This window comes from Triticum dicoccoides, chromosome 3B (genome assembly GCF_002162155.2).
Source record: "Triticum dicoccoides isolate Atlit2015 ecotype Zavitan chromosome 3B, WEW_v2.0, whole genome shotgun sequence".
Classification (NCBI taxonomy): domain Eukaryota; kingdom Viridiplantae; phylum Streptophyta; class Magnoliopsida; order Poales; family Poaceae; genus Triticum; species Triticum dicoccoides.
Window position 1 is genome coordinate 839,603,176 of NC_041385.1, and position 12,827 is coordinate 839,616,002.

At 40.7% G+C, this 12,827-nt stretch overlaps 1 protein-coding gene across 1 annotated transcript; it reads right to left on the minus strand.

Moving 5' to 3' along the window:
- Window positions 1-6,067: 6,067 nt before the first annotated feature.
- On the minus strand, window positions 6,068-7,291 carry LOC119280251 (protein FAR1-RELATED SEQUENCE 6-like). Its single transcript, XM_037561162.1, has one exon. The coding sequence runs from the start codon at window positions 7,289-7,291 to the stop codon at window positions 6,068-6,070; it is 1,224 nt and encodes a 407-aa protein (XP_037417059.1).
- Between the last annotated feature and the right edge of the window lie 5,536 nt (window positions 7,292-12,827).

Sequence of the window (12,827 nt, forward strand, 5' to 3'; positions counted from 1 at the left end):
GATTCAAGTAAAAGCCTGGTAGCGGTGTGATGTCATGCCGCATAATACGTCAGCAGATTGGACTTGTGTACATTTTATTCTCTCTACGGTGGAATGTGGAATTTATTTTGCAGAGCCGGACACTATCCTGGTGTTCATGATCTTCTCTGGATTATTCAAGGGAGGAACCCGCCTTGCAATGCCGAACATTATTTGCGCCGGACTTATCGTCATTGAAGCCTGGTTCAGGGGCTACTGAGGGAGTCCTGGACTAGGGGGTGTCCGGACAGCCGGACTATCATCGTCCGCCGGACTCCAAGACTACGAAGATACAAGATTGAAGACTCCGTCCCGTGTCCGGATGGGACTTTCCTTGGCGTGGAAGGCAAGCTTGGTGATGCGGATATGTAGATCTCCTACCATTGTAACCGACTCTGTGTAACCCTAGCCTCCTCCGGTGTCTATATAAACCGGAGGGCTTTAGTCCGTAGGACACAACATACATTACAACAATCATACCATAGGCTAGCTTTAGGGTTTAGCCTCCTTGATCTCGTGGTAGATCTACTCTTGTACTACCCATATCATCAATATTAATCAAGCAGGACGTAGGGTTTTACCTCCATCGAGAGGGCCCGAACCTGGGTAAAACATCGTGTCCCTCGTCTCCTGTTACCATCCGCCTAGACGCACAGTTCGGGACCCCCTACCCGAGATCCGCCGGTTTTGACACCGACACAAGGAGGGAAAGTTCCTCTTTGGGCGCCGGCCTCGGTAAGGAGGATTTGGACTCCTCCCCAACCCCAATTAGGCCTCCTTCCGTAGGGAAGGAGGCGCCTCCCCACTTGGGCTTTTTGGCCCAAGTTGCCTTCCACCTCTTGTCCTTTTTAAGGCCCATTGATGTTACATTAAATAAATAAAATTCTATATACTTTCAGACCATTTTATATATAATTTAACATCCTCAGAAACATTTTCCATCTATATTTATCGGTAATACCCGGTATCACCCGATATTCACCAAAACCCTTCCGGTGACCCCGAAACGCTTCTGGATCCTCTCGGTACTATTCCGAATACAAATGAAATAATATTCGCGTCTCGAATAAATTTGTTCAAAATTTCAAAAAATGTTCGTGGTTTTCAATTTTGTTCCTGTTTTCTTAAAATTGTTCGCATTTTCAAAATATTGTCCTTACTTTCAAAAAAATATTCTATTTTTCAAATCGTTCAAAGCTGAAATGAATGCCTACAATGGGCATTCCCACCTGCTTGCAAAAGTTGGAATCACTTGAAGAATGTCCAAAAATAGACCATGTTGAACACAGAGGGTGTTCGGGTAGGCTAGAAGGTTCCGTCTGAGAGCACGTTGTTTCTCGACATTCTTGAAATGGATCAAATTTGTTTCCATGGCTTTGTATGACCAATTTAAGGCGCCATGCGAAGTTGCTCAGGATTTTGACAATTTTTGCATTTTCTGGAGTTCTCCCGATGAAAAAAGACTGATAAATGACCAGGCATGTAGCAGCTTGCATACTTCATCGGAAAATCATTCAGATCTGACATGGATGCATACGATGAGCATGCCTACCTTATTGAAGGATGGCAAAAATAGTCCATGTTGAATGAAGGGTGTTTGGGTAGGCCAGAAGGCTCCGTCTGAGAGCATGTTCTTTCTCGAGATTCCTTAAATGCCCGAATTGTTTTACATGGCCTTGTATGACCAATTCAGAGCACTATGCCAAGTTGTTTGGTTTTTCAGAAAGTTTTGCACTTTCTGGAGTTTTCCGCGATGAAAAAAGGCCGATAAATGGCCGGACGTGTTGCAACTTTCATACAGTGTCGGAAAATTGTTCAAACCTGGCAGGATGCCTCATATGTCTGTGCCAAGCTGCTTCAAGAAGTTGGGGCCATTTATCCATCATCCAAAAACACCATCAGTTAAGAGTGTGCTAGACTAGACTAGATGTGTGCATCCGTGAGCATGAAAGATTTTCTAATTTGAATGCTTCAATTACTTGCAATTTCCTTCATATCAATCAACATGAACATATTCTTATATCCTAACTATTTATTGAAAATTTTCAACAATTTTGGAATTTTTTAATTGTGTACAAAAATTTTATAGACTTGAGCACTTTTTTCAACAATGTTAACATATTCCCAACAATTGATGTTGAACAAAAATTGCAAATCACTTACTTCTTAGAAAATTTATTTACTTCTTTTGAAATGCAAACATTTCTTAAATTTTTGAACAAATAATTCAAAAACTGGAACATTTTTTAAATTCTAGAACATTTTATAAACTAAACAGTATTTGGAAAAGAAAATTAGTATTTGAAACAATATATAAATGTTTAGACAGGTGTCAAAAAGAATAATAAAGTCAAAAAGGAGATAAATGAATGAACGAAAAAAATGAAAACTATAGCTATAGTGGAGCTATATACAGAACCGACCAAGCCCACGGGAAGTAGCGATTGGAGCTCGCTCTGTGCACGCCACATGGACTGACCCGGCCACAAAGGCCCAGACCTGCGCTAGGTCACACGTGCGCCCAGCCGCCCATAGCACCCAATTTAGTCCCACCCCACTGAGCTACGAAAATGGGGGCACAGAGCTCTGCTATAGGGAATGTCATAATACAAAGAAACACATTTGACAAGTTTTCTCTGTGTAAACTTAATTTGTAAAAAGTTCATGATTTGATAATAGTTCATTGATTTGAAGAAAAAGTTCACATGATTGAAAGAAGTTCATTTTTTAAAAAAGTTCATCGATTTTGAATTAAAAATCACAAATTAAAAAAAGATCATTAATTTTAATTTTAGTTCACAAAAATAAAAATGGTTCACCGGTTTTAAAAGAACGCTCACGGATTTGAAAAGTTCACCAGTTTTGATTGGAAAAAGTTCACAAATTTGAAAGATGTTCATCGCTTTTAAGAAACAGTTCAACGCTTTTAAAAACAATTAATAGATTTTCACAAAAAACCGTGAATTCGAAAAGAGTTCAGCTATTTTGATAAATGTTTTTGAGTAATTCAAAAAAAACTCACTGGATATTGACAACAGATTATGGATTTTAAAAAAGTTCATCGATTTTGATAAAAAGTTCATGCAGTTGAAAAACAATTCATGTTTTTTTTAAGTTCACAATCACTGAAAAAGTTCACTAATTTGAAGAAAAGTTTGCGAATTAAGAAAAGAAAAGAAATAAATAAAAATTTGAAAAGGAAAGAAAAAGTCATAGAATAAACGGCCAAAGAGAACAAAAAACCAGAAAAGAAAACGATACATGTTACATCTGCCACAAAAGATAGAAAAAGACGAAAAAACAGGACAAAGTAATCTGGCGTAGTGGGTAGTGCCTATAGGACTGAACGTGGAGGTCTCAAGTTCAAATGTCCCCCATTATGCAACCCTCGCGTATTTGTTGAAGGTTAGAATAAAGGGAAAAAACACTAAGCGGGCCAAGCCCAGGACAGCGAGCGGGTGTGCGCCAAGTCGCGCAAAACACTTAAAGCAACAAATAGGGATTGGTGTCTGCGTATACGGCCGGCCAAGAATTTATAAAATATGACCATCATGCCCTTTTCTATGAAGAGATATGGACTAATTTAAGCTGTTCTTGTGTGAGGCATGTACCGAAGCAGAAGTGATAATAGATTTATCCAGATGCATATAGAAGACATGAGTAAAAATCTCAATTTCTTTCTATTTTAATAAACTGTAACCAGCGTTTACTATAATCAACCAAAATACCTCATTCAGTTATGCTACACAAAGAAAAGTCAAAGATGCCCAGAGGCTCTTGTTGCATTCAAGCTTCCCCTCTTGCTGCGGATGGTCAAGAAAGGACGGCCCAGGCTCATCCAAACGCTGACTTTTGTTCTTGGAACGACTGCCGCTCAGCTCAAGTGTAGCCGCCAGAGTCTGCAAAATCTGCTGACAAATTCTACCGCTACTGCTACTACATTTCTAGTACTACGTACTACTCCCTCCGTTTCTAAATATTTGTTTTTTTTTAAAATTCAACAAGTGACTGCATGCGAAGCAAAATGAATGAATCTACACTTTAAAATATGTCTATATACATTCGTATATGGTAGTTCATTTGAAATCTTTAAAAAGACAAATATTTAGGAACAGAGGAAGTAATAGCTTTTTTTGACTCGTCCACACATGCCGATCGAGCTGTATGCACACTGGTCGCACTCGGCACAGCTACCGGCGCACGGGTATAAAATTGTAAACCATATTTTAAAACAAAACATTTGTTGGTATTCCAAACAATATTCTAAGTTTCTAAACGGGTTTATAAAAAAATAGAGTCAAAAAGGAGGGAAATGAGTGACGACCAGCTCGCCTAGATCGGCAAGCTATCTGCTCCAGTTCCCCTCATGGCTGTGTGGATGCGATCTCTCTCGACGCGTCAGGATGTGCTACCTTCAGGCGGCGAGGCGACTTCCTCCTCTTGGATGCCCCATGGCTGCCTCCTCCGATGCGTCGAGGCGATCCCCTGCTTGTCGGCAGCGTCAGGACCGGTTCCTCCAGGGCGACCAGGCGATCCCCTACTCGTCGGCAGCGTGACGGCCGACTCCTTCAGAGAGGCGAGGCGGCCTCGTCGTATAGACGCTGGAAGCGCCGTGGGCGAGCCCCGTGGAGCCCTGGGCGGTGTACAGGTTAGTCGTACGGCGGCTGACGATGCTGGTCGACCTGCTCCTGAGCATGCAGGGCAGCGTCGACGTTCTCACCCCCACGCAGCTGGACCAGATGGACGAGCTAAAGTGCCAAACTGGTAGCTCTGAATTTTGCTTCAGTTTTGCTTCCTGCTAATCTGAATTTAGGGGAAGCTCTGAATTTTGTGCAAGGACTGAATTTTGTTATGTTTTGCAGGGAGAGGAATAGACACTCCAGCAGCAGCAGTGGTATCCTCTATGCAATCAAACAAGAAGCATTTAGTGTTGTTTCACCGAATCAAAAGAGACCAAAATCAGACCACATATGATTGTAGATTATGCGTGTGTATGTGGAGAAGATAACTGGAGTGTGCAAGTTCCATACATAATTGCTCGCGTAGTTGGTGTTGATTGTAACGTGTACTTTTCGTTATATGATTTTGCGTGGTTGTAAAATCTGACCTTATGAATAAGATCAATATACAAGGTTGTTTGTTTCTTGAAAAATTGATGGATGGTAAATCCTGTGTGACGTATAAGTTGTGATCATAATGTTCCAACTAGAATTATGAATGATTAATCTGTCCTGATGGAAACATCCTTGTTCTATTGCAAATGTGTGAGACAGAAAACTCTCATTCATGAGAGTTAGCTAGCGGCAATGCGCACATACACATAAGGAAAATTGCAAACGTATAACAATCTCATAAAGCAAATCTGGTACTTTAGGGAAAAATCCTGATGACAAAATATAAAAGTGCCCTGGTGTCTTCCAGCTATTACATTAAAGTTGCCAAGTGCATAGAAAGTACTGCATCCAACCACTTGAAATGACATAAATCTTGTCTTAACTCTGATCCACCGTATTGTTCCGCCCTCCAATTCCATCAAAGTGCAACTCAGCAGAACTAGGCACTACAGTCGATCCTTGCTGAACTTGAAACAACATGCTTGTATATTCTCCTAGGATTGGAGACATAACCATTGTCGATAAACCTCCAAATGATACCGTAGTCGATTCTTGGGGTACATTTATGTTGCCAGCGTTAATGCCCAAGTCAAATGATTCCTGTCCAAAGAAGGTGATAAAATGACATTGATGCTCAAGTGTTTACTAGAAATAAAAGGATAAGAAATAAAGATACCTGAACTGTGATACTACAAGCCTGGCCATCCAAATAAACATCTTGTTGACTCTGTTTTAGATTGCAAGAAGTCAGTAAAATACATAAAAAAATATTGCTAAACAGCCGGGAGCAAGAATTAGATACCATATGTTCTATAGCATTTTGTTGTAGAATATCATCCTTTGAGGATTTTCTTTTTTTGCTGGACCTTTTATTTTTCATATTCAAGGAGCGAGCCTGAAACAAATACAATTTTACTGAGCTCACAAGTGTGAATTTAGGTCTTCTTTTTCACAACTGAAAAATGTAATATTCGAAATGATACCTTTTTTTCAGCTTCCTTCTTCTCCTTTATTGCAGCCTTTTTCTTCTCCATTTGTTCTTTTTTCTTCTTCTTTTCGTTTGCTTGGCGAATAAGCTTATCAACCTTAGATTCTTTTCTCACCGAAGGAGGGCGTCCAGCACATCTAACAGCTATTGGACTCAGTATAGTTTTACCTGTTGCCTTCCCATTGGAAGGTGAATCTTCCTGTGTACCAACCTTATCATTGTTATTTTCAGAACTTGAGTTGCTGCTGTACTTAATTTTCAAGGTGCGAAGATCTTCGATCAAGGAATTGTGTGCATCATCCGACATGGCACCTATCTCTGCAACTGGGTAGAAAGAATCGCACAAGCTATCAAAGCGTTTGGCAATAGGACTGTCTTCCATGCCGCCGTATGTGCATCTGATAAAGTTATGTTTTCTTTTCACATTTTTTTTCCATCGAGCAAGGATGTATTGTGGAGGAACCTCCTTGATTTTCTTTTGAGTAAGCACACACAACACATGCCTACAGAGAATACCTCTGAACTCAAAGCGGCGACATGAACACTTAACTTCGAACTCTTCCTCATTGAAATATACATGGTACAGAATATCCTTTCTCCATCCTTTTTCTTCGCCAATTAGCACATCCTCGGTTATTTCATATGTTTCTATTGCCCCTTCTTTTTGTATAAACTTCCGATCACAATACATAATATCTGTTAGCTCTTCTTGAAATTCTTTGAACTTTGAATTTGTATAGATTGACTGAAATTGCTTCTCAATGTCAAAGCGTGTGATACAAGGTATGGTTGAATTGAAAGAATTGAAATCAGCAATATTCTCCTTCTCAACTTTATCACGAAGAGCATTCTCATATTGGCTAACAAAATGCTTCAATGTAGTTTTTGCATTAACATATCCATCAAAGAAGGCATTCATACTCTCACTACGTTGTGTAGTAGACATACCTGCCCAAAAGGCATCTTTCACAAATGCTGGAACCCAACGGTGTCGATGGTTGTAAAGCCCTTTAAGCCATTCATTATCACCAAGATCATACTTCTCAATCATATGCATCCAAGCAACTTCAAACTCTGCAACTGTTAATGAATCATAGACCACATTGCCAACAGCAACCTTGATGCGATCATATTCATCATACCCACCTAGCTTCTCGGGTATCTTTTTCATTATGTGCCACAAGCACCATCTGTATCGAGATTCCGGAAAAACTATTTCCACACCATTCTGAATTGCTTTTGCTTGATCCGTGACAATTGCTTTTGGTTGACGATTTGACATACATGTGAGCCATGCTTGAAATAACCAAACAAATGTTCCAGTATCTTCATTTGATAATAAAGCACATCCTAGCAAAACTGATTGGCCATGATGATTCACTCCGACAAAACAAGCAAACGGCATATAATATTTGTTCATCAAATATGTCGTATCAAAAGTAATGACATCATGAAAAGAGTCATACACTGCCCTACTTCTGGCATCAGCCCAAAATACATTCCTAAGTCGGGATTCATCATCAACATCCATTACACTAAAAAAGTTTGGGTTGTCGGATTGCATTTTAATAAAGTAGTCACGAACCGCTTCAGCATCACCACTGCCAGGTTTCAGCCTCCTTATTTTCTCTAGAAAATTACGAGAATCTTTCTCACCAAAAGTTAGGTTCTGATGACCATCTGCTGCCACAACAAAAGAATTGAAGTTCTTGTTTACCCGAATTCCGGCTCTGTCATTCAACTCAAGCTTTCGCTTAACATGGTAGTCTAACCTTTTGTTGCATCTAAATAACCGAGATTTTAGTGGACTTAATGCATGATTATGATCTAATATGACCTTCGAAAGATACAACTTCCCATCAGGACCACGAGTAACATTAATTTTAGCTTTGCATCCTAACCCGGCTGATGGATTTGGCTTCAACATATTTTTTGAGTTGGACTGAGTCTTACCATGACGGCTGCAGTTTAGTTATGTTGCCTTTGTACGAGAATGATTAAAAATTTCATGGCTTTTAGGAATGGATGATAGAACTTGTATTGTTCAAGAATCAAGTGACATGTCTATTTCAAGCGACGATGATGGCATTAAGCAGCAGAAGAAAAGCAATGTGGAAGTTGAACATGACCTTGGTGAAGCCCAACCAGATGTGTCACTTGGAGATCCTGAACTGGGGATGACCTTTGGTAATGAGAATGAGGTGCGAGAGTATTATACCCAGTATGCTAAAGCAAAAGGCTCTGGTGTGACGAGAAGAAGTTCAAACAGTGATGATAATGGACAATTGAGGTACCTTACACTTTCCTGCAGCCGTCATGGTAAGACTCAGTCCAACTCAAAAAATATGTTGAAGCCAAATCCATCAGCCGGGTTAGGATGCAAAGCTAAAATTAATGTTACTCGTGGTCCTGATGGGAAGTTGTATCTTTCGAAGGTCATATTAGATCATAATCATGCATTAAGTCCACTAAAATCTCGGTTATTTAGATGCAACAAAAGGTTAGACTACCATGTTAAGCGAAAGCTTGAGTTGAATGACAGAGCCGGAATTCGGGTAAACAAGAACTTCAATTCTTTTGTTGTGGAAGCAGATGGTCATCAGAACCTAACTTTTGGTGAGAAAGATTCTCGTAATTTTCTAGAGAAAATAAGGAGGCTGAAACTTGGCAGTGGTGATGCTGAAGCGGTTCGTGACTACTTTATTAAAATGCAATCCGACAACCCAAACTTTTTTAGTGTAATGGATGTTGATGATGAATCCCGACTTAGGAATGTATTTTGGGCTGATGCCAGAAGTAGGGCAGTGTATGACTCTTTTCATGATGTCATTACTTTTGATACGACATATTTGATGAACAAATATTATATGCCGTTTGCTTGTTTTGTCGGAGTGAATCATCATGGCCAATCAGTTTTGCTAGGATGTGCTTTATTATCAAATGAAGATACTGGAACATTTGTTTGGTTATTTCAAGCATGGCTCACATGTATGTCAAATCGTCAATCAAAAGCAATTGTCACGGATCAAGCAAAAGCAATTCAGAATGGTGTGGAAATAGTTTTTCCGGAATCTCGATACAGATGGTGCTTGTGGCACATAATGAAAAAGATACCCGAGAAGCTAGGTGGGTATGATGAATATGATCGCATCAAGGTTGCTGTTGGCAATGCGGTCTATGATTCATTAACAGTTGCAGAGTTTGAAGTTGCTTGGATGCATATGATTGAGAAGTATGATCTTGGTGATAATGAATGGCTTAAAGGGCTTTACAACCATCGACACCGTTGGGTTCCAGCATTTGTGAAAGATGCCTTTTGGGCAGGTATGTCTACTACACAACGTAGTGAGAGTATGAATGCCTTCTTTGATGGATATGTTAATGCAAAAACTACATTGAAGCATTTTGTTAGCCAATATGAGAATGCTCTTCGTGATAAAGTTGAGAAGGAGAATATTGCTGATTTCAATTCTTTCAATTCAACCATACCTTGTATCACACGCTTTGACATTGAGAAGCAATTTCAGTCAATCTATACAAATTCAAAGTTCAAAGAATTTCAAGAAGAGCTAACAGATATTATGTATTGTGATCGGAAGTTTATACAAAAAGAAGGGGCAATAGAAACATATGAAATAACCGAGGATGTGCTAATTGGCGAAGAAAAAGGATGGAGAAAGGATATTCTGTACCATGTATATTTCAATGAGGAAGAGTTCGAAGTTAAGTGTTCATGTCGCCGCTTTGAGTTCAGAGGTATTCTCTGTAGGCATGTGTTGTGTGTGCTTACTCAAAAGAAAATCAAGGAGGTTCCTCCACAATACATCCTTGCTCGATGGAAAAAAAATGTGAAAAGAAAACATAACTTTATCAGATGCACATACGGCGGCATGGAAGACAGTCCTATTGCCAAACGCTTTGATAGCTTGTGCGATTCTTTCTACCCAGTTGCAGAGATAGGTGCCATGTCGGATGATGCACACAATTCCTTGATCGAAGATCTTCGCACCTTGAAAATTAAGTACAGCAGCAACTCAAGTTCTGAAAATAACAATGATAAGGTTGGTACACAGGAAGATTCACCTTCCAATGGGAAGGCAACATGTAAAACTATACTGAGTCCAATAGCTGTTAGATGTGCTGGACGCCCTCCTTCGCTGAGAAAAGAATCTAAGGTTGATAAGCTTATTCGCCAAGCAAACGAAAAGAAGAAGAAAAAAGAACAAATGGAGAAGAAAAAGGCTGCAATAAAGGAGAAGAAGGAAGCTGAAAAAGAGGTATCATTTCGAATATTACATTTTTCAGTTGTGAAAAAGAAGACCTAAATTCACACTTGTGAGCTCAGTAAAATTGTATTTGTTTCAGGCTCGCTCCTTGAATATGAAAAATAAAAGGTCCAGCAAAAAAAGAAAATCCTCAAAGGATGATATTCTACAACAAAATGCTATAGAACATATGGTATCTAATTCTTGCTCCCGGCTGTTTAGCAATATTTTTTCATGTATTTTACTGACTTCTTGCAATCTAAAACAGAGTCAACAAGATGTTTATTTGGATGGCCAGGCTTGTAGTATCACAGTTCAGGTATCTTTATTTCTCATCCTTTTATTTCTAGTAAACACTTGAGCATCAATGTCATTTTATCACCTTCTTTGGACAGGAATCATTTGACTTGGGCATTAACGCTGGCAACATAAATGTACCCCAAGAATCGACTACGGTATCATTTGGAGGTTTATCGACAATGGTTATGCCTCCAATCCTAGGAGAATATACAAGCATGTTGTTTCAAGTTCAGCAAGGATCGACTGTAGTGCCTAGTTCTGCTGAGTTGCACTTTGATGGAATTGGAGGGCGGAACAATACGGTGGATCAGAGTTAAGACAAGATTTATGTCATTTCAAGTGGTTGGATGCAGTACTTTCTATGCACTTGGCAACTTTAATGTAATAGCTGGAAGACACCAGGGCACTTTTATATTTTGTCATCAGGATTTTTCCCTAAAGTACCAGATTTGCTTTATGAGATTGTTATACGTTTGCAATTTTCCTTGGATATGTGTATGTGCGCATTGCCGCTAGCTAACTCTCATGAATGAGAGTTTTCTGTCTCACACATTTGCAATAGAACAAGGATGTTTCCATCAGGACAGATTAATCATTCATAATTCTAGTTGGAACATTATGATCACAACTTATACGTCACACAGGATTTACCATCCATCAATTTTTCAAGAAACAAACAACCTTGTATATTGATCTTATTCATAAGGTCAGATTTTACAACCACGCAAAATCATATAACGAAAAGTACACGTTACAATCAACACCAACTACGCGAGCAATTATGTATGGAACTTGCACACTCCAGTTATCTTCTCCACATACACACGCATAATCTACAATCATATGTGGTCTGATTTTGGTCTCTTTTGATTCGGTGAAACAACACTAAATGCTTCTTGTTTGATTGCATAGAGGATACCACTGCTGCTGCTGGAGTGTCTATTCCTCTCCCTGCAAAACATAACAAAATTCAGTCCTTGCACAAAATTCAGAGCTTCCCCTAAATTCAGATTAGCAGGAAGCAAAACTGAAGCAAAATTCAGAGCTACCAGTTTGGCACTTTAGCTCGTCCATCTGGTCCAGCTGCGTGGGGGTGAGAACGTCGACGCTGCCCTGCATGCTCAGGAGCAGGTCGACCAGCATCGTCAGCCGCCGTACGACTAACCTGTACACCGCCCAGGGCTCCACGGGGCTCGCCCACGGCGCTTCCAGCGTCTATACGACGAGGCCGCCTCGCCTCTCTGAAGGAGTCGGCCGTCACGCTGCCGACGAGTAGGGGATCGCCTGGTCGCCCTGGAGGAACCGGTCCTGACGCTGCCGACAAGCAGGGGATCGCCTCGACGCATCGGAGGAGGCAGCCATGGGGCATCCAAGAGGAGGAAGTCGCCTCGCCGCCTGAAGGTAGCACATCCTGACGCGTCGAGAGAGATCGCATCCACACAGCCATGAGGGGAACTGGAGCAGATAGCTTGCCGATCTGGGCGAGCCGGTCGTCGCTTGGGAAAGAAAGGAAACCGCCGGGATTTTTATTTTTTATTTTATCTTTTCCTTTTCAGTTCAGCGCGCGCTCGCACCCTCGCAGCCACGTCGGACGGACTCCTAGTCAGCCTGTAAAACGCCCGTAATCTCCTGTACGTGTAGCATTATTGCGGCCTAAGTAGTGTTTACTATAATCAACCAAATACTCATCCCAAAAAAAACCCAAATATTCACTCTATAAACAGTGATCGAAACGCTTTTATATTAGTTTACAGAGGAAGTACCTCATTCAGTAATGCAACCGAAAGAAAAGTCAAAGATGCCGAGAGGCTCTTGTTGCATGCAAGCTGCACCCACCTACCAGGACTCGGTAGTCGACGGGTACCATAGGAAGGCAAAGCTTCCCTCTTGCTCCGGATGGTCAAGAAAACAAACGCTGACTTTTGGCCTTTCGACGACTGCCGCTCAGCTGAAACGTAGCCGACATGGACTGCAGAGTCTGCGGACAAATTCCACCGCTACATTTCTACGTACTGGCTTTTGACTCGTCTACGCATGCCGATCGAGTTGTATGCACACAGGTACTTGTCGCACTCGGCGCAGCTACGAGCGCATGGGTATAAAGACGGCATCATCGTAGTGCAGCTGTGCAGTCATTATTTA